This window comes from Daphnia pulex, chromosome 6 (assembly GCF_021134715.1).
Source record: "Daphnia pulex isolate KAP4 chromosome 6, ASM2113471v1".
Taxonomy (NCBI): Eukaryota; Metazoa; Arthropoda; class Branchiopoda; order Diplostraca; family Daphniidae; genus Daphnia; species Daphnia pulex.
The window spans coordinates 1,541,811-1,560,286 of record NC_060022.1 but is presented as its reverse complement, the minus strand read 5'-3'; the positions used below and the strand labels follow the sequence as shown (position 1 = coordinate 1,560,286).

At 37.6% G+C, this 18,476-nt stretch overlaps 5 protein-coding genes and 3 long non-coding RNA genes across 17 annotated transcripts; 3 read left to right on the top strand and 5 right to left on the bottom strand.

The window, feature by feature from the left end:
* Nucleotides 1–116: 116 nt before the first annotated feature.
* Nucleotides 117–3,482, top strand: LOC124195380 (putative glycerol kinase 5). 3 transcript variants are annotated; one of them, XM_046589753.1, is made up of 10 exons: nt 117–320; nt 713–925; nt 1,036–1,129; nt 1,190–1,359; nt 1,423–1,619; nt 1,699–1,909; nt 1,980–2,306; nt 2,370–2,667; nt 2,733–2,808; nt 2,888–3,482. In XM_046589753.1, exons 2-10 carry the CDS (start codon nt 779–781, stop codon nt 2,952–2,954), a joined length of 1,587 nt encoding a protein of 528 aa, XP_046445709.1. In that variant the 5' UTR covers nt 117–320; nt 713–778; the 3' UTR covers nt 2,955–3,482. The 3 variants fall into 3 exon arrangements, with proteins under 3 accessions (XP_046445709.1, XP_046445710.1, XP_046445708.1); XM_046589754.1 differs by having other exon boundaries at nt 145–370; XM_046589752.1 differs by having other exon boundaries at nt 145–396.
* Nucleotides 3,483–3,729: 247 nt separating this feature from the next.
* Nucleotides 3,730–5,209, top strand: LOC124195413. Of its 2 annotated transcripts, none has more exons than XR_006875182.1 (5): nt 3,730–3,883; nt 3,950–4,119; nt 4,189–4,360; nt 4,580–4,725; nt 5,149–5,209. It is a non-coding gene; the product is annotated as an uncharacterized LOC124195413 (long non-coding RNA). The 2 variants fall into 2 exon arrangements; XR_006875181.1 differs by having other exon boundaries at nt 4,580–4,652; nt 5,149–5,190.
* Nucleotides 5,210–6,404: 1,195 nt separating this feature from the next.
* On the bottom strand, nt 6,405–7,562 carry LOC124195482. The gene is made up of 3 exons (XR_006875216.1): nt 7,233–7,562; nt 6,632–6,784; nt 6,405–6,555 (listed from the first exon to the last, which is right to left on the bottom strand). It is a non-coding gene; the product is annotated as an uncharacterized LOC124195482 (long non-coding RNA).
* Nucleotides 7,563–7,901: 339 nt separating this feature from the next.
* Nucleotides 7,902–9,236, bottom strand: LOC124195458. Its single transcript, XR_006875200.1, has 2 exons — nt 9,130–9,236; nt 7,902–9,058 (listed from the first exon to the last, which is right to left on the bottom strand). It is a non-coding gene; the product is annotated as an uncharacterized LOC124195458 (long non-coding RNA).
* LOC124195457 (actinia tenebrosa protease inhibitors-like) lies at nt 8,581–10,319 on the top strand. Its single transcript, XM_046589873.1, has 6 exons — nt 8,581–8,726; nt 8,797–9,039; nt 9,099–9,374; nt 9,465–9,692; nt 9,783–10,016; nt 10,075–10,319. The coding sequence occupies exons 1-6, from the start codon at nt 8,657–8,659 to the stop codon at nt 10,122–10,124; spliced, it is 1,101 nt and encodes a 366-aa protein (XP_046445829.1). The 5' UTR covers nt 8,581–8,656; the 3' UTR covers nt 10,125–10,319.
* LOC124195456 (glutamate receptor ionotropic, delta-1-like) lies at nt 10,010–13,525 on the bottom strand. Of its 7 annotated transcripts, XR_006875199.1 has the most exons (13): nt 13,431–13,495; nt 12,853–13,063; nt 12,562–12,763; nt 12,255–12,375; nt 12,070–12,173; nt 11,900–11,984; nt 11,672–11,830; nt 11,408–11,582; nt 11,099–11,316; nt 10,897–11,019; nt 10,675–10,826; nt 10,166–10,606; nt 10,040–10,097 (listed from the first exon to the last, which is right to left on the bottom strand). XR_006875199.1 is itself a non-coding variant. In XM_046589866.1 (12 exons), the coding sequence occupies exons 3-12, from the start codon at nt 12,576–12,578 to the stop codon at nt 10,354–10,356; spliced, it is 1,407 nt and encodes a 468-aa protein (XP_046445822.1). In that variant the 5' UTR covers nt 12,579–12,763; nt 12,853–13,063; nt 13,431–13,525; the 3' UTR covers nt 10,040–10,353. The 7 variants fall into 7 exon arrangements, 6 of the variants coding, with proteins under 6 accessions (XP_046445828.1, XP_046445822.1, XP_046445824.1 ...); XM_046589866.1 differs by having other exon boundaries at nt 10,040–10,606; nt 13,431–13,525; XM_046589868.1 differs by having other exon boundaries at nt 10,040–10,606; nt 12,562–12,758.
* Nucleotides 13,526–13,980: 455 nt separating this feature from the next.
* Nucleotides 13,981–15,906, bottom strand: LOC124195472 (glutamate receptor ionotropic, delta-1-like). Its single transcript, XM_046589899.1, has 7 exons — nt 15,758–15,906; nt 15,582–15,675; nt 15,328–15,486; nt 14,750–15,235; nt 14,558–14,680; nt 14,324–14,472; nt 13,981–14,242 (listed from the first exon to the last, which is right to left on the bottom strand). The coding sequence occupies exons 4-7, from the start codon at nt 14,993–14,995 to the stop codon at nt 14,026–14,028; spliced, it is 735 nt and encodes a 244-aa protein (XP_046445855.1). The 5' UTR covers nt 14,996–15,235; nt 15,328–15,486; nt 15,582–15,675; nt 15,758–15,906; the 3' UTR covers nt 13,981–14,025.
* A 1,063-nt stretch (nt 15,907–16,969) lies between these two features.
* LOC124195473 lies at nt 16,970–18,428 on the bottom strand. The gene is made up of 4 exons (XM_046589901.1): nt 18,215–18,428; nt 18,008–18,130; nt 17,783–17,931; nt 16,970–17,678 (listed from the first exon to the last, which is right to left on the bottom strand). Exons 1-4 carry the CDS (start codon nt 18,365–18,367, stop codon nt 17,378–17,380), a joined length of 726 nt encoding a protein of 241 aa, XP_046445857.1. The 5' UTR covers nt 18,368–18,428; the 3' UTR covers nt 16,970–17,377.
* Between the last annotated feature and the right edge of the window lie 48 nt (nt 18,429–18,476).

Below are 18,476 nucleotides of genomic sequence, written 5' to 3'. Positions count from 1 at the left end.
AATAATTATTTTTAAGCCGATCAAAATAAAAAATTGTTGATGAGAATTTAGTTCTAAGAAAAAGATTGCAACTTACAAGGACATTCGGATACCTGGACACCAGGTGGCGCTGAAAATCACCTCAACTTCAAAATATTGTTTTCTTTTCTGTTTTCTCATTCACGAAGTAGGTCAGAACTCTTTTGGACCAACATCACATGCTGGAGGGATTGATGTTTACCAAATCATAAAAATACATACTAGAAACTATGTAGAAAGTTTCACTTTTATTTCAGTGTGTATATTGTGCGAGGGAATCCACCGTGTCACTTCAGTTTCAGGTGAGAGAGAGTACGGGCCTGTTGATTCTGCTTTTGATTCGAGACTATCGGAAAAAATTCTATTTCCAACAAATTGGTAACCTTGGGCTTTTAAATATTTTATTGTTTTACTCTTATTGAGAAGTAACTATCAAATCATTCTTACTACTGAATTTCAAAGTTTAATTATGTTTACATTTGTTATAACTGAGACCTTCTCATATGCTAAATATTAAAAGGCAAAACCAGGTACTTCGCTCTTAATACTAACAAATTTCAGATTTTTTTATTTTTATAGATCCATTTACATGGCTAGCTGTCTAGTATACAATAGGATACTTGTTATCTTTCAAAGCATCCATATCTAGATCTAAATCTGATACAAAAAGTACTCACCTTATCTTGTGTGGCAGATGGTGTCTGATCATTAGGCAGTCTTTGCTTGCTGTCCGAGAAAGAAGTGAGCTAGCCCTCTCAAAATGGCTAGTAAACGAGGAGATAGAAACTCGAAACGGTCATCGTCGTCGGGTCGGAAGTTTATTGCCTCTGTGGATTTCGGTACCACTTCGGTCCGTTGCTTTCTTTTTGATCTTCAAGGGCGCGTCCGATCTAGTGCTTCAGTAAAGGTGAAATGTGACTCCAAAGGTGTTAAGAAAACATGTGACGTCTGATTAAAAAAATTACAGTTATACGTAAGTCTTTATTATAAATTAATTTCACGTTTCATGTACCACAGATCAGTCAAATTTATCCACAACAAGGATGGAATGAAATAGACCCCGAGGATGTTTGGACAACTTTTCAAACTGTTTTCAAAAAGGCTCTCGAAAGTACGTCGATTTCACTAATTTTTTATTTGGTGTCAGCGAGTTACTTAACTTTCTCAACAGAAGCTGACGCCGCTGTATCTGACGTTAAAGTATTTGGTTTGTCTACGCAACGCGGTTCATTTGTTACATGGGACAAACGGACAGGAAAGCCATTTCATAATTTTATTACATGGAAAGACTTGAGAGCTGATCACCTTGTGAAATCGTGGAATAATTCTTGGACCATTCAAGTATATTATTCCAACTTAAAAAAAAAATTATTCTATGTTAATTTGCAATTGTTCTTAACTTAGGGCATCCGTCTGGGCTCGTTCATTTTGCATCAAGCAACTCGCAATAAGCGCTATTTAGCCGGTAGTGCCTTTAAATTTATGAATGGTTTAGTCAATCTACGCTTGCGCTGGGTCTTGGATCATCACGAAAATCTGCGCCAAGCAGCAAAGGATGGCAACGCCCTTTTTGGTACCATAGAAACGTTCCTTCTCTACCGGTAAAATTCAATTGTCATTTCCTTTCAAAAAGTGGATATCGCAAAAACCACTATCGTGGGTTCGTTTTGTCCCCAATAGATTGACTCGAGGTCGTCTCCACGCAACAGATTACAGCAATATATGTGTCAGTGGATTATGGGATCCGTACACGTTTCAATGGGTAGACTGGCTCATCAACATGCTGGAAATTCCCAAATCTATGCTTCCAGAAATCAAAGACTCTTGCGGTGACCATTGGGGTTCCATCCATCAAAGTATTTTCGGTGCCGAAATTCCGATTCGCTGTGTTGTAAGTTTCACATTTCGATTAATCATTTTAAATCAAATCTGTGATGCTTATTTAACAGAATTATATTTAGGTGTCAGATCAAGGGGCTTCCTTGTTCGGCTCGCTCTGCTTCAAACCTGGAGATGTCCGCTTGACAATGGGTACCGGATCGTTCGTCTCGTACAACACGGGCGAAAAACCACACGCCTCCATCTCTGGTCTCTACCCGGTAGTAGGTTGGAAGATTGGTGATGAAGTGGTGTTTATCGCAGAGGGTCATTCCAGTGACACAGCCACAGTCATCGAATGGTGTCGAGACATTGATCTCTTTGAAGAGTATGACGACATTGAGAAACTCATTACATCCATCCCAAACAGTGACGACGTTTTTTTTGTCCCAGCTTTTAGTGGAATCCAAGTATGTAAAAAGAACTAAATTTGTTACATTTGTTTTGTTGACATCTTTTGTTTGTTAAACCAGGCACCCATCAATGATGAATCTGCCGCCACTGGTTTTATTGGAATTAAACCGTCCACCCGTAAAGTCCACCTTTTGAGGGCAGCTGTAGAATCTTTAGCTTTCCGGGTCTACCAAATGTGTCAACTGATGTATCAGGAAACGGGTGTAGTTGTAACGAAGATGCGCGTCGACGGTGGTGTCTGTCGCAATGATTTTCTCATGCAGCTCATCTCCGATCTCACTATGGTCACCATCGATCGTCCAACGTTTATTGAAACGGCATCTCATGGCGCCGCAATGATGGCAGGACTCTCTTTCGGTAGAAACATGTTAACTTAATCGAAAAATAAATAAATAATTCGGATATCATTTTAAATATTTCAGGGATATGGAAGTCGAGGAGTGAGCTGGAGGCAATGCGGCAGACGGAGCGTGTCTTCTTCCCTGTTGAAAATCGATGGTAAAATTTAAAAAAAAAAATGTTTACAAGAGCTTCTTCTTGTGTATTAATTTCGACATTTTTTATTTTTGGTCCACAGGTTGGATTATGCCCCCCTTTACAGTTCATGGAAAAATGCCGTCCGAAGACTTTGTAATTGGTATTAGGTGGATACCAGAGAAGAATAAAGATTAATCAAATGTTACCATATTTTTCTAATTGTGCTGAATGACAAGCTGGTCAGAAATGGTATCCGGTTCTCTCACTTCACACCAAAAGCAAAATCTTTATTTTTTTTTAGTTTGCCTCAATGATTTTCTCTCGAGCGTTTTCCTCGTTAGAAAAAAAAAATTAATTTTAAAATTTTTTATTTTATGTTAACTGTGTAAGGGGACCTTAACTATGCCTTTCTTTTTCCTGTTTTTTTTTTACGTTTCATCACACAAAACGAATATACTCGGGCATTCACCGCATAAAACGCAACTTTCTATCATCCTCTTCCCATTACATTTGAAAGTTGACAAGTTGGTGAAGTATTACATTCTTCTCTGGTCGCTTATGAGTATTTCGAGGAAAATTTTTCCTCGATCAAGAGCTTCAATTAAAAATTAAAGTTTTCCTGGCCTTCTTTTATCATGGATGTTGAAATGCATAAAATTGTTTATTTTTATATTATTACACAAGTGATAAACGCATACTGCACACGTATTCTTCATTGTTACTTTTCTTTTCACATTTATATAGCATAGACGCGCTGCCATCACAATATAAGCTCTGCCGATAATCTACTTGAGGTGAAGTAGGCTATGGCTTTCAATCATTGCTCGAAATAAAATGGTGGCGGTCTTGCGTAACGAAGACTATTGTTCTTCCTATTAGTAGTTGTAAATGTGAATCATAGATGGCGCTGAAACTTGTATTTTAGTCTGCTAAAAATATCGATTGCTCAATCGTAGGATCCTCCCGTCCTTCAACAACGTGGTTGAAACTTGAAACAAAGCAGGCAAGGTTCTAAATGTTTGAAATAGTCTGGAAATACCCAGGACTATCCTGAAGAGGGTTCAATAATCCAATATATTAAAGTTCTAAAGCTTCAGTTAAGAGGAAAAATTTTCATCTCTTTCCAAATCCATATCTAATGAAATTTTATTGACTTTGGCAGTTGGATATGACAACGCAAAGATTAAGAATTTAGCCCTCACTGTTGATGTGGAGTTTGATGTAAGTTGGTGCTAAACTGCTAATTTGCTGCCATCCCCTTTCGTGATATGTTCAATGTCAAGTAATGCATATTAATAGCTGGACCCTGACAAATTGTCACTCGCACATGAGGTAATTTTGCAGTTGACGGTTGTGATGAGTATTTGACTCATTAAATTGTTTTTTTCATATATTTCTTAGAACAGGCTGGTGAATTCTGAGCTTCTTTGTGTCGGTCCAATGTGCTATGTGCAGATGGGTTTGTTACAGCCAGCTGGTGATGGGTGCTTTTCTTGTAACCTGTACCAGCTGTATGTTTCATATAATACAAAAACACTCAACAGAATGAATGTCACACTTCAGAACAATTAAGGTATTTATGTTGATCAGCTTTCTAACTTGAATGCTACCGATATTGTTAATTGATGACTAGTTCTTTGCTCATCTGTTGTAGAATTTTCAGTCTAGTTTAAAAGGAAAAACTTGCCAACTAATTCCTTTAAAAAGTAATTCTGAAGGATTCTATAAACTTATCTTCTGTAACTATGCTGTCACTTACTGTTTTCTGTTGGTAATTAATTTTTCCTAATAGGATTAACAGCCTGGTGAAGTCTGAGCTTCTTTGTTGCTGACCAATGTTCACATGGATTTGACATAAGCGGCAGGTAAAGGTTTTTCTCTTGCTTCCTGTACTGCTGTGTGCTCAGTCCCTTGAAGAAACACTTAAGAACTATTGAAGTAATTATTTTCATACATTTTTTAATTGTATTTCTCATTGGTAAAGCTTGTCAACTGTACATTATTTTCATTTTGTAACAGTTCTAAGAATAGTTCTGAGAGGATGTGTAGTTAAGCTATATATTTATTTGTCATTTTTGTGAGATTCACATCAGACTTAATTCCTTGATAGTAATTAATTTTTACAAGTAGGATTAACAGCTATGAGTTGAAGTCTTAGCTTTACCTTCTTCTTCGCTCCAGTCTAATTCACACATGGATTTTTTCAGTCAGCATTTTGAATTTAACATGTACAATTTTCTTAATGGGAAGCTAATGATTTGTGTTAACTCTTGTAAATAACATGAAGTTATATTTATTTGCCTTTTCATTGACAGCATTTCCAATGATGCTGAAGATTAATTCATTTCATTACGGTTATAGGTTTCGCGTTTATGTTCGCGTAGTTGCAGTCCGATGTGGCACGTTGTTGCAGCCTATGCTGGTGAAAGATCTTTCTACATCAAATTCAATTAGCCGTTCCTTGGTGCTGGTTTCCTGTTACCGAAATTGCATCATTATTTTCTTAAATTGTCATCGTGACTATGCAGTTTACCGTTTATAAGTTCAGAAGCAACGAAAACAAATATGGGATGTTTATGTCAACAAATAATAAACATGTTTTCGGGGTTGGGAAAGGAAAGTGGAGAATATTGGAGAGGGGGAGGATATTTCAAGCTTGGATAAAAATTCAGTTAATCTATAACCCTACAAACGTAGCCCTACCAATTAATCTCCAAACCCCACAAACATATACCTTCCAATCCTTCAAACCCCGAAAACATACACCTACCAACCCTCAAATACATACCCTTAACCCTATAAACCAATGTTAAACCTTAACCATGCAATATTTGTAATAAATAAAAATAAATATGTTTTATGAACCAATTTGTTTTATTTTCTTTTTAAAATGTTAAAAAAATTCAATAAACAGAGCGTCCGGTTCAAGACGTTTTTCTTCTGTACGAGTTAAACGCAACCCGCCACCACCGCTGCGGCAATGAGACAAAAGGCGATGGTTTAGTTTTGCGGAAATCTGCGTCAGTCAAGTTACAAGTTTTTCAAACTCATCAACTTCTGTCGAATTTTGCATCTAGTCTATTAGTGCAAATCGCGATTCCATGTGTTTGGTAGTTAAGAAAATGGTTGTTTAAAAAACAAACAATGGTGAGTTTTTTTGGCTACTCAGAACACCCCATTGTTTGTTTTTTAAACAACCATTTTCTTAACTCCCAAACACATGGAATCGCGATTTGCACTAATAGAATAGATGCAAAATTCTACGCGAGTTGTTGAATTAGAAAAATTTGTAATTTGACTGACGGAGATTTGCGCAAATAATAAACCATGGCTTTTTGTTTCATTGGGTAGTGGGTTGCTTTGTTTAACTCGCACATGCTGTTATAGGATATGTCTACGGCCCCCAGAGATATTTATCTGGACCGAGAAGAAGAGAGAAGTACGAGGCAAGTTTTACTGGGGAGATGTAGTCATACTAGGCTTCCGGGTTAGACTCATGACCCTCCAAAAGTTTTCATCGGATCATGCGCCTTCCAAGTCCCCGTTCGACCAGAGCCCTCCCCTCCTCCTGGTTTCACAGCGGGTGAGTGACCACCGGCGGGCGTTGGTTAGTGGTTAGTTAGGGAAACGGGGCCACAGAAAAGAAGGGAGCCCAGATATGCACTTGTAATTAAATCTAACTACACAATTTATCAGTCTTGAATTACAGCATTCCTTCGTCGGTTTTCACCAATGGATGAGGTCCATGATTAGTAGCGCAGGATTACTCTGTAAGGAGAATATGAACATTTATTTGGATGGCAATAATATTCAAACAAGATTGTAGCGACAGAATAAGCAATACTTCAAGTTAAAATGGCCCTCTTTAGAAAGTAAAAAGGGAGATTCAAGGGTAGCAGCTAACAGGTTAGTAAACAAGGGACCTTGTTGACTTTCTTGAAACGACATGACTTGTCATAAAGTCTGCCATGCAAATTTAGAAACTGGAGTTTAGAACCTGTAAATAAAAAAGAAAAATAAGTTAGCTTGTTTATAATTTGTGTCATCAATGTGCTTGACGTCTATGATCTAAAAGAATAAACAATTATCAGTATACACTCAAAAGTGTATCTTAAACATTAGATAGACATAAGTGGAGATCAATACTTTAAATACATTTTAGACTGCAATGGAAGAAGTTCAGCGAGATAAAAGATAAGGAATGGGTTTGCTGTCAAAACAAATTTTCAATTCCTTGTGGAACAATCACTATAAAGTTGGCAACTACAACAAGTGAAATTTTCAAGTTGTTTTTCATCCTTATGTACAGCTAAGAGTTTCAAGGATGTCTTGGTCCAGAACCCCAAAACACCAGGTATAATAATAATCCTTAGATTTGAATACCAATCACACAATCTATAGGAAGTGAATGAAATAGAAGGCAAATAATAAAAGAAAGAAAATACTTATTCCATGCATTCCAGTGATTTTGAGGAAATTTCCCATGGCAATCAATAAGTGAAGCAATTCTGGAAAAGGTAGCCTATACCCAAAAAGTTACTACTCGACAACCAAATTCATGACGATGATGAGTCAAAATGTGTCTTGAGAGATGTTAAACACCGGTACATCACTGGAGTATTTCTGAAACACGGGAAATTGAAAATAATCACACTATCACAGCATCAAATGTTAACCAAGTTTTTGACTTATGTCAAACATACGTCAAACAGCCATACAGCCTGCCTGCCGAATGGTAGCCGCCATTTTGAATATTTTAGAGGAGGAATGGGCAAGGTTGCACGATAGGAAACCTGACATCTAGCGTTACTTTTATGAATCAACAAATTTGCATTAATCAGTTCCTGCGTTATGCAAGGTAAAAAAATCAAAATAGCATAGGATTAGGACGTATACGTCGCTGCACAGTTCAACTGATTTGAGTAAATCTGTGACACAAAAGATAAACATAGAATAAGTAATAAACAATAAATAAAAACTCCATGAAAAACATTGTCGAAGAATAAGACAATCTATACACCGCTTTTCCAAGCTTAAAATTGAATTTCGAAATGCTGCTACCTGTTTAGGTAACTTGATCGTTCAGAAACCCTTCGGGTAATTCAAGGTCTCGATTGAAGGCCGCCCTTGCTCATATTTTCAGGCGTTTCTTTTTATTTATCGCAGTACATGTTGAAAAAGCTAATACATTCATCATCATTCTGTTACGTTAAAGGAAGTGAGTCGAATCCAATGTAAAATTCATATCCAAATATGGACTAAGTTCTATTGAGATTTCCATTTTTCAATTTTCGTTACCCGGGGTGCAAAGCTCTCCTTTCCAAATAAAGATTTTGTTTTTGCAGCAAAATTGCCACGAGCTAGGTCAACTAACAATTTAAAAAAAAAGGAAAAAAAAACGACAGATGGAATAAATTAGATGGTAAAGTTGCTCGCACAAATCCAGGAAATTAAAATCAAGGCCCCCAAGTATCAAGCATAATATTACAAATACAGCTATACATAGCCTACTAATATTTTAGATAGACTAATAATACAGAGTGCAAAAACTTGTTTCTCCGTGATTGATTGCGACCATTGGACGCCTTAAGGTTATTCGTGCGATCCCAGAGAAAGTCTAGCAAGTAAAAAGTTCCTCATCAGTGCACAGACCTTCTCAAACGATCAACCCAACTTCAAGACAAATGTGGCTGATATTTCGCCAAGGAATGGGACTCGCTTGACGAGTCTTACCTATGGCAAGTATATAAAGAGCAGAGACGGATGGAAGTCGGCAGTCGTTCCCGGATTTCGCGAGCTTATACAGATCCTTGTGTTCTTTCATTTTTCATTTGCTTTCTTCTGGGCCTGTGAATTTAAGTGAACCGTCATGCTGGGACAGTCGAAAAAATTTGTTATTCTTTTGTGTTCTGCAACGTCGATCGTGTGGGCCATCCCACGTAAGTTTTATACGTCGATTTTCAGTTTTCACAAGTTGAGAAAATCAATTCGTTACATATTAAAACACAGGCCCAACTGAGTCTCCTGTCGTGGAGAATTACACGGTAGCAAACGAGACCAAAGTTGTCGACATTTGCTCCCTTCCGTCCATCAATCGTCCTTCGGATGCCCCGGAGTGCAGTGGAGTGATTCCACGTTGGACTTACGACACGACTGCCAACGCCTGCAGGAAGATCTTTTGGCAGGGCTGCTGGGGCACAGAGAATTTATTCAAAAATGAATTTGCTTGTCTCGCTACGTGCAACAAACAAGGCAGGATGAACATGACCCCCTGTTAAATATTCAGAAATTGAGTTAACTTTTGTTCACAGGACTTCAGAAGTTAATCAATGGAAGGGATACCTCTATGCCATGCATGCAGTCAAAGTCCGAAGGCAGTCCTTGTCTTAAATTAGATAAAAGCTCGGTCGATGTCGTTGGTGAAAACACGCGCTTCTTTTTCGATACGCAAACTGGAAAGTGCCTAACTTTCAATTACACCGGTTGCCATGGCAACAGAAACAATTTCGAATCTGAATCTGAATGCGACCTTACGTGCAATGGCCTGCAGGGACCCGTTACACCGCCTACAATCACAACTGAAACAGGTTAGAAAATTGTTATTGAAATAATATTTATTAGAAAAACATTTTTACCTGCCTTATTTTGAACTAATAATATCCTGGCATTGTAAACAGTTACAGAGACAAATGTTACTGCTGACGGAGACAATGTTGAAATTATTAGCGACGACATTTGCTTGTTGCCTCCGTTGAAGGGCACTCTCTCTTGCTCCGGAGTCTTTTATCGATGGACTTACAATTCCACGACAGAAGTTTGCGAGAAGTTCGTTTATGGCGGATGTCAAGCTACCGAGAATGTTTTCAGGAATCAACACGCTTGCCTGGCAAAGTGCAATCAAAAAGGTAGGATAGCATATAGGAATACTAAAGATTCTCTTACCCAATAACAGTTTCCGCTCGTTCACGATAATCTTTTCTGCTGGTGATGTGCAGAATTAGAGAAGGTGATTAGTCAAGGGCTTCAGACATATCGGTGCTTGCAACCGAAACTGATCGGGAACTGCCGTTCGTCCATTCCAAGCTTTTATTACGATGCTACAACTGGAGTTTGTCGACCATTCAATTTCAGCGGCTGCGATGGGAACAGCAACAACTTCGGCTCAGTGAAGTCCTGTGAACGTGCATGCATGGGTCCTGATTTCTTATCCGATCTACCTCCAAGCATGAGTAATTAATTATTTACATCATCGTTTCTTGATCTGTATTCATTCTCTGAATATTACAGCTACAACTGAGCCACACGAAGATCTGAGAATAATAACAAACGGCCAGTAAGGTTAAAATATAATCCAAACATACTCCAATTTGTTGCTTACCAAGGGAAACGTAAAATAGAAATATGTGCTCTTATGCTGTGACTTATTATCGTAAGTATGTTAAATAAATATGAATTATACTAAAATAGTCCGAATATAAGGCAAAACTAATAGACGAAAAGAGCGTAAATGTAAGTTAGCGCTCCACTACCGTCATCCGTTTGATCGTCAGTCTTTTAAATTGCGCACTAATTGTAAAACATGTTCACAAATTTAAATCGACGTCTAAAGTGAATAACTAATTCCATTAGAAAGGCAAACGTAGCAAGGCCCAAACCAATGCCTAAAATGAGGAAAGGAGCCACCAGGTCTCGGGATTTAATGGCCATTTGACCCGCCGAATTCGCTCTCGGTTTTGTTTTAGCGAAGCACTTTGGCGCTCGTGGAATTGCGTTTTTCATCCAGAACAATAGTATTCCAGTTTCCCAGGGCTCAATCAAACTTTTGGCAAAAAAGGACGTTAGGAGCGTTTGCTGTTTACGAAACAATCAGGTTAGGTATAAACCTACGCGCTGTCAATTGCTGACTTGTATTGGCTGTCCTTTTGTAGAATAAGTGACCAGAATCCTAAATTGAAAGGTAGAGGGTCGGACATACGAAAACGGCAAGTTCCGTCTTTTCTATACTGACTGATGACGAAGTACTTGCAGTACGTTTGAAGCTAGGGCGTTGCATTTGTAAGATAACATGAATAAATTCAAACATGAACCAAAAAATTCTGTAATAAATACCCAGGCATAAGCGAAACGGCCAGTTCCTAGTTTAGCATCGATTTTCAATTGGTCTGTCGAGAGGCGATCAGGATTCTGCCGAGCCTTGTCCGCTAGGGTCTTGAGAACGCCAGAATTTGCTCCCTATGTTAAAGTTTGGGGAACTAAAAATGTATTATCGACTATACAGCCAAAGTAATGAGCTATTCTCCTACGAAATTACCAATATCTCATGTCCAACATAAGTGTCAATTTTGACAAGGAGGTCGACGTCGTCGCTAGCGGCGAGGTCTTCGAATGTGTTAATGGGAGGTTTCAGTTTGGAGACCGTCAGATAGGAAACGATGGTGCTGGAATAACTATTAACCAAGACCATGGCGACTAACAGCAACACTCCAATTAGAAGTCTGAACGAAAAGCGATCACCAGAAATTGCACCCCCTTAAAGTATTCAAAAGATCCACAAGAGGAACATAAATTATATGCGTAATCACTATATTTTTAAATATTTTGCCCTCAAGTAAAATGTTACCTTGATTTGTCATAATGTTGAAGATGTACATTGAATAATTACTGGCACGCCCAAACATTGTCAATCCTTTGTTGGTAGCCAGCACATTGACAGTGATGTACTTCGAATAAATTCTCGAGAAAAGAGTCATCAAAGTCACCATGACAACGATAGTTATGAAGATGAACAACCACACCTTTGAAGATAATGACGAAAATTCCATTATGATAATATTGACATGTAAGGCAAAATTGTAATGTTCCGATAATAAATCAGTTTAGTCACCGTTGACTGAAATGGCCGAATGAAGGCAAAAATCCGAGTCTCTTCCCCTGGTTGAGGCACTACCATTGCAAAATATTCCGACCAAACGAAATAAGTAAAATCCACATTTTTTTTCCGATCCAGGGTGGGTACAAAAGCTACTGCTACTCCGTCGACTTCCTGCAGTTGAAATTAATAATAGAACAGATATAATAAATACACATTAAAACGATCGGTATGAATTATTACTTTGTTTGATGTGAGATTAATAGAATGTCCGATGGGGTTCCCATATTTCTCGCTTATCGCATGGTTGAGGCACATGTAAGAAAATCTGCCAACAAAAAGATGAAAAAAAAAAAATCCAATAGTGTGATGATTAACAAACAGAAAATATGCAAGTGTCGAGGGAACGTTACGTGAATTTGAGTTTTTCCGCAAGCCAATCTATAAGAATTGCAGTGGGGCCGGAATGAGTGCAGTTTCCGTCAGGTTTAAAAGTAACCAAGTTAAAAGGCGGTGACTTCAAAAACACAAAATAAACAATGTGATTAAAATAATAATAAAAATGCGGGAAAGTGTTTTGCTTGAATGAGTGACATACTTGAAATACTGCAAACTTCAAATGCACATCTTTCATTCTATTCTTGAAGGGAAGTGTAAGATTTTCTGCTGCAACAAGATTTATCATCACTATGGGAATAATCAACCAGCGATAAAGTATCCTGATGGAAAAAAAATGAGTTGATCAGTTGGAAAGTAAAATATAAATTAAACTGTAACATTAAACAATAAGCAATCAACTCATTGGTATAATCAACTTATATTACGGCAATATATGCATTATATGGTCGGCATAATGCAATTAATAGCAGCAAAACAGAGCAACCAAGAAAACATTTTATAGTTACGTTAATGAAGAAACCATAGCGGAAATGTCAAGTTGTTCGTCTAATACACAACTGGATCCATCCACAAGTGTTGTAGCACTAATATAACTGCTTGAAACGTAAAATTCGTGGTTATGTTTTCGTACTGCATTCTCCGGGGCTGACGTTGTACCAGAAGTTCACGGGGAAGTTGCACGAAAAATTCCAGGGAATAAGTACTGAGCTTCGTTGCATTGAATTGAATTTCACAAAGTTTAAATTGGGCTAGCCAGCGCTACAGTTTCAAATGAAAGATCTAAATCAGTTTCTTACCTAGCAGTCACCGGAAGTTGGCAAACAATGTTGAAAATAAATCAATCGGAATTACCAACTTCGGTTATCACGCAGATGGCGACACTGAATCGACAGACATTGACGAGTTAAAATCCAATAAGACTCGGTTTTCAATAAAATGAGGAGGTGCCGGTGTGGCAGCAGGTCTTTCTTGGGCATACATTCTTTTGTATGAAAATCAGGCTACAATCTAAATTGTGAGAAAAAGGTTTGTCGGCAAATCATTCCATTGTTGTTCCATCAAGAAAACCATAATGTTTAAAAATTAAAATCGTAAAATTACAAGCAATAGAATATGCTGTTTGCAAAGTAAAACTGTTGAAATACTGAAGCATGGAACAGTTCACAAAAACTTTTACCATGTTTTCTAATATCAATGTTTATGATTGATTTTCACATGTGATTTGCTACACCAGAGACTGGCTACACGAACAACAATGGAATGATTTGCCCACAAACAATCTACGTTCGTATCGTGTTTCGCATATATCAACACGATTGTTTTCCAAATATTTGTAAACACAAAAGTAGTTAAATAATTTCAAATTATATTTTACCTTCAGCTGCATTTGAATGTCATCATTCTCTTTTTCTTCTAATGTAATCATTCTAATCTTCGTCTTCGTTCGTCTCATTTTTGAAACTTGTAGACAGCAGACGACACTTTTTCTCAGCCTTATCTTTAAGAAATCGATAATTAAAAATCGAACCCTCCCCTTAATCCAAACCGCTAAAAACGATAAATGCGGTATTCTCACCTGCGCTCGACATCAGCTGAACTGATCTGATTATTTTAATTTTAGCATAAAATTCGTCTCAACAAGTTACAATAAGCCCTTCTACTTAAGTCAGTAAAAATTTTCACGAAAACCGAAAACCGCCTCCTCTTGGCTGCCAACAAAATGTGTGTGTTTGAATTTATTATTCATTCTTCACTTCGATTTACACGTAATCAAGTGTAACTGAGATGCATAAAATTTAAGTTCTTTCCGTAAATATGTATTATTACATATTTTCTGTTTGACACTAACTCAATAAGTCCGTACTTCCTTATGCGCATTTGTCGCTCAAGGATCGCTGAAAGATTATTTTGTTTAACGATTATGGGCGTTTCTTGAATTTGACAATTCTTCACAATCCTTCGGCTTCTCGCTACATAAACTGAAAGATCTTCTCTACCAAAAAGATAAACGTTGCTAGACCGAAGCCGATGCCTAAAATCAGGAAGGCGCCTTCCAGGTCGTTTAATCGAATAGGAGTTTGACGGGACGATGTCAGAGGCTTTGATTGAGCAAAACACTTTTGCGCTTGTGGCATAGCATTTTTCACCCAGTATGAAGGCAATCCCGTCTCCCAAACTTCCATCAGTCTTCGCCGTCACATGTTTAAGTAAAGTAATAAGAGATTAACATTTTTGTTCTTAGTTAAAAAAAATAATCAATTCAATTACGCATGGTTCAGCATCGGCGTAAATTTACTGTTCTTTTGCAAAGGCAACGACCAAAATCTGGCCATCGTGAGTGGATCCGTGGTTTTGAATCGACATTTTCCCGTTTTCTCAAAGTCGCTAGCGATGTAATTGTTGGAAAATGTTTGAAGCTAAAAGTTTCGTTCAGATTATTATCGGATTTAGCGCCATCATCGTCAGATAACATAATTGTAAAACTCTCAACTGAATCCTTACAAATGGAAAGGCATAACGTCCAGTTGCAATTCGACTGTTAACTTTTGGTACGCTGTTTAAAATTCGATCCGGATTGTTGCGGACTTGGTCGCCTAGAATCTTCATAACACCCGTTTTGGCATCCTTTCGAAAAAGACACAAACAACGCACATATTATATCAAAGAAATCATTATTATTTGACCGAGCCTTACTCGTATCTGCTGTTCGATGACCGTTTCCGCTAGTAAAATCAGTTCAACTTCTTTACTAGCGGCTAAATCTTCGAACGTGTTGATGGGCGGTTTCATCTTGGGAACGGTAAGATACGAAATAACAGTGCCGGAATAACTGTTGACTAAAACTGTGACGATCAATAACCACGCCCCAACGAGAACCCGAAATGAGAGTTGAACAACAACAACACTACCTCCTATAATTAAGCAGCTTAGTGTCACCATAATGAACCCAAAGAGACCGTTTTGGAATGATTAAAATTGAAATAAATAACTGATGTTACCTTGATTTGTCAAAGTGTTGAGAACGTATATGGAATACTGACTTGCCCATTTCAGTGCGGTCGTGTTCTTCTTGGCTATAACATCGTTTACATTCTTTACAAATAGTTTCGAATACACTTTGGAAAGCAGACTCATCGATGAAACTATAGAGATGCTGGAAATTAAGATCAGCAGCCACACCTTTGAAGAGGAAAAAAAAACCCTCCGTCAAAAGACAAATTTAAAAAAAATAAGTATAAAACATTTTTAGAATATCGACGAAACATAATAACCAATGGTTGAAAAGGTCGAATAAAGGCAAAAAGTCGAGGCTCTTCCCCTGGTCGAGGAACTACCATGGCCTGTGGTTCCGTCCAAATGAAGTAAGCCAAGTCCATCACTGATTTTCTTTCGGGAGTTGCGATGAAACCAATGGCGGATGCATCTACAATCTGTTAAATCATAAGTACTGTTAGAAACAAAGTCTTTCCTACGTATTTCAACTCTTAATCAAGACAACGCGCAATTTTAAATATGCTATGCTTACTTGATCCGCGATTAGATGGATTACGACAGCATTGTCACTCAAATTTCTGTATTTAGCTTGGGTAATCTCGTTGGGAATTATGAAATAAGAAATTCTGAATAACAAATTGAAAATTGAAAAAAAAATAAATAAAAAGGGAGTCCTTGTAAAAAAGTAGATAAATGAAAACGACTTACGTGAAGTTCAGTTTTTTGGAGAGCCAATCATATAGTTTATCATTGCTGCCAGAATGGGTGTAGTTTCCGTCCGGACGCAAAGTCAATATGTCAAAAGGTGGGAACTTAGAAAAGTTCGGAAACAATTTAGCCAAGAGGTTACACACATATTACTGTCAACTGTTTTAATTGTAAGAAAGAGGCACTTACATGAAAGACAACGAATTTTAAATTGGCGCCATTCAAACTCAGTTTCTTGTTTGGAGCATTCATTGAAAAATGAGGAAACATTTCAAAAGAGTTTACGGATGCCACCAGAAATACTGACACCAAAAATAGAAGTGATAACCTTAGCTCTGTCATTGTTACAACCTAAAATAAAAGCTGTTAAGACCTAAAAAAAAAGTGACTGTTAATCCACTGATAATTCTTATAGCGGAAGATAATTAGGTGAAAAGAAATTTACTTTTACGTTTGATTGTGAAGAGCGATTGGGAGGATGTCTTTAAGAGAAGGCTGCCTAATTGCCTATCAATGTGTAGTGTCCAATTGGAACTAGATTTAGTGGTAGTGAACATGCCTATATATATCTTTGGTATTATAGGAATTACTGTGTACAAAGAAAAGAATCTGAATTGCACAACCTTGCTACTGATATAATGATCGTACATCATTTTTCTAATCGTACCTATAATGAGTTTTTAATAATATAAAAGTCTTTTACCGGTATTAACGTTAGATGTTCATAAATTTAAAAGTTGGACTTTCATCGAATAGAGCAAGAGCAAGCATTAGCCTATTCACTAACCTATTCGCAGCGACATAACCGTATTGCTAGAAACTAGAAAGCTAACCAATTTGGCATTATCAATCATTCACGAATCACGAAATAAATCGAAACAAAATCACTCGTCTCATTAACTTACATAACATGGGGGATTAAACAATGAGCATAGAACAGTTGTCGTCAGTTATTTAACGTTGTCACTTGACAGATCTGTAAAATCCATAGCCAATACACTAAAAAATTCGTGTACGAGAGAAATCGAATGGACGCGGGGATAATTTGTCTAGTTGGAAAACAATCACTCCGCGCTTGATGTCCGCAATCAAGAAAGGCGGAATGTGGAAGTAACTAATCGTTAAGGCAACTGCGTGTTGATTGGGGCAGAAAATCTCGTTTCACTTTAATAACAAATTCTTATATCAAATGTAAGGCTTTGTTAGCAGTGTTCGGCACGAGTTACTTTTATTTTACTTTAATTAACGTTGAACAGAATTTGTGAAATTACAAGATTTTTAGACAAAACAAACAACGCGATTGCTATAGTTAAAGAAAAGAACACTAACCTTTAATCTTTCACAAGGCCACTGAGCAAATGAGAAACAACATAATACGCAGAAGAGGTAGGATGGGTCACCTTCACTGAGCTAATGAGACAACGTAATACAGAAAAGGTGACGAAATAAGGCTAGGTAAGGAGAGATACAATAGGATGGGTCACCTTTGGGGCAATATTGGGTATAGGGATGGGTCATATTGGTTAAGAAAAAAGATTTAAGCTATTATTGAAGCGTATTAAACTAAAAACTACTCCAGTTTTGCTTTTCTCGCATTATCTGATTTTGAACAGACTTAATTTAGTTTGGATTTATTATAATACAATTATATACTGCCTGATTGAGACTGTTCAACGCTGATGGGCGCGCTTGAAGTTGACGTCTAGATCTGAGATAGAGAATCTTTTCTGTGAGAAAGGCCAACAACGACAGACAAAAACCGATGCCTAAAACGAAAAATGCGCCAGTCAGGTCCTTCAAGCGAATGGGAACTTGACGAGAAGACGCCCGAGGTTTTGCTTTGGCGAAACATTTCGGAGCTGATGAAATGGCCTTTTTGACCCAAAACGGAGGCAATCCAGTTTCCCAGAGTTCGATCATACTTGATGATCCAATCATGTGCGTGTGCACGCAGAAGAAAAAGTTAAGATTCATAAGTGTTACATTGTCGATCAGTGTTTAGTATAATTCCGAAAAAAAACTCACGCAACATTAAAAACCGGCGTGAACTTGTTGTTCTTTTGCAAAGTGAAACACCAGAATTGGAAGCTGGTGATTGGGTCAGTGGTTTTGAACCGACATTTTCCCGTTTTCTTGAAGTCACTGGCGACGTAATCGTTGGAAACTGTTTGAAGCTGAAAGTATTTTAACGTTGTTGATTAGTATTTATGAAATATTTGGCGATAACCGATGGAATAATCAATAACTTACGAATGGAAAGGCATAACGTTCAGTTTCCATGCGGTTGTTAACATCTGATAGACTGCTTGATATTTGATCCGGATTATTTCGAATCTGATCTGCCAAAATCTTCGATGCTCCGGATTTACTTTCCTTTGAGAAATGTTGAGAATGATTTAAAACAGCACAACAAAGAAAACATTTTAAAGAAAGCAATTGAAAATGGTCGAATTTTACTCGTATCTGTTGCGCAATGACGGTGTCCGCTAGTAAAATGAGCTTAGCATCTTCCATTGTGACTAAATCTTCGAATGTGTTGATGGCCGGTTTCATTTTTGGAACTGTTAGACACGAAATTATAGTGCCAGAATAACTGTTGACCATGACCATGGCCACCAGCAGCCACGTCCCAACGAGAACCCGAAATGAGAGTCGAGCGACGGAAACACTATTTCCTATATTAGATTAGAAAAGGGAAAAAATTCAAATCCTAATATGA

What these genes read in the sequence shown, in the direction of transcription:
- LOC124195456 (XM_046589866.1), bottom strand. An exon ending in GCGGAAAAACTCAAATTCAC is followed by an intron (nt 11,985 to 12,069) that starts GTAACGTTCCCT and finishes TTTTGTTGGCAG; the next exon opens with ATTTTCTTACATGTGCCTCA. An exon ending in CAACATTATGACAAATCAAG is followed by an intron (nt 11,317 to 11,407) that starts GTAACATTTTAC and finishes GAATACTTTAAG; the next exon opens with GGGGTGCAATTTCTGGTGAT.
- LOC124195472 (XM_046589899.1), bottom strand. Translation starts at nt 14,995, where the DNA reads ATGGTGACACTAAGCTGCTTAATTATAGGAGGTAGTGTTGTTGTTGTT. An exon ending in GACGTTATGCCTTTCCATTT is followed by an intron (nt 14,473 to 14,557) that starts GTAAGGATTCAG and finishes CGAAACTTTTAG; the next exon opens with CTTCAAACATTTTCCAACAA. An exon ending in ACGCCGATGCTGAACCATGC is followed by an intron (nt 14,243 to 14,323) that starts GTAATTGAATTG and finishes GTGACGGCGAAG; the next exon opens with ACTGATGGAAGTTTGGGAGA.
- LOC124195380 (XM_046589753.1), top strand. Translation starts at nt 779, where the DNA reads ATGGCTAGTAAACGAGGAGATAGAAACTCGAAACGGTCATCGTCGTCG. An exon ending in GATCTAGTGCTTCAGTAAAG is followed by an intron (nt 926 to 1,035) that starts GTGAAATGTGAC and finishes CATGTACCACAG; the next exon opens with ATCAGTCAAATTTATCCACA. An exon ending in GAAACGTTCCTTCTCTACCG is followed by an intron (nt 1,620 to 1,698) that starts GTAAAATTCAAT and finishes TGTCCCCAATAG; the next exon opens with ATTGACTCGAGGTCGTCTCC.
- LOC124195457 (XM_046589873.1), top strand. Translation starts at nt 8,657, where the DNA reads ATGCTGGGACAGTCGAAAAAATTTGTTATTCTTTTGTGTTCTGCAACG. An exon ending in CGCTACGTGCAACAAACAAG is followed by an intron (nt 9,040 to 9,098) that starts GCAGGATGAACA and finishes TTTTGTTCACAG; the next exon opens with GACTTCAGAAGTTAATCAAT. An exon ending in CGATCTACCTCCAAGCATGA is followed by an intron (nt 10,017 to 10,074) that starts GTAATTAATTAT and finishes TGAATATTACAG; the next exon opens with CTACAACTGAGCCACACGAA.
- LOC124195473 (XM_046589901.1), bottom strand. Translation starts at nt 18,367, where the DNA reads ATGGTCATGGTCAACAGTTATTCTGGCACTATAATTTCGTGTCTAACA. An exon ending in AACGTTATGCCTTTCCATTC is followed by an intron (nt 17,932 to 18,007) that starts GTAAGTTATTGA and finishes AAATACTTTCAG; the next exon opens with CTTCAAACAGTTTCCAACGA. An exon ending in ACGCCGGTTTTTAATGTTGC is followed by an intron (nt 17,679 to 17,782) that starts GTGAGTTTTTTT and finishes TGGATCATCAAG; the next exon opens with TATGATCGAACTCTGGGAAA.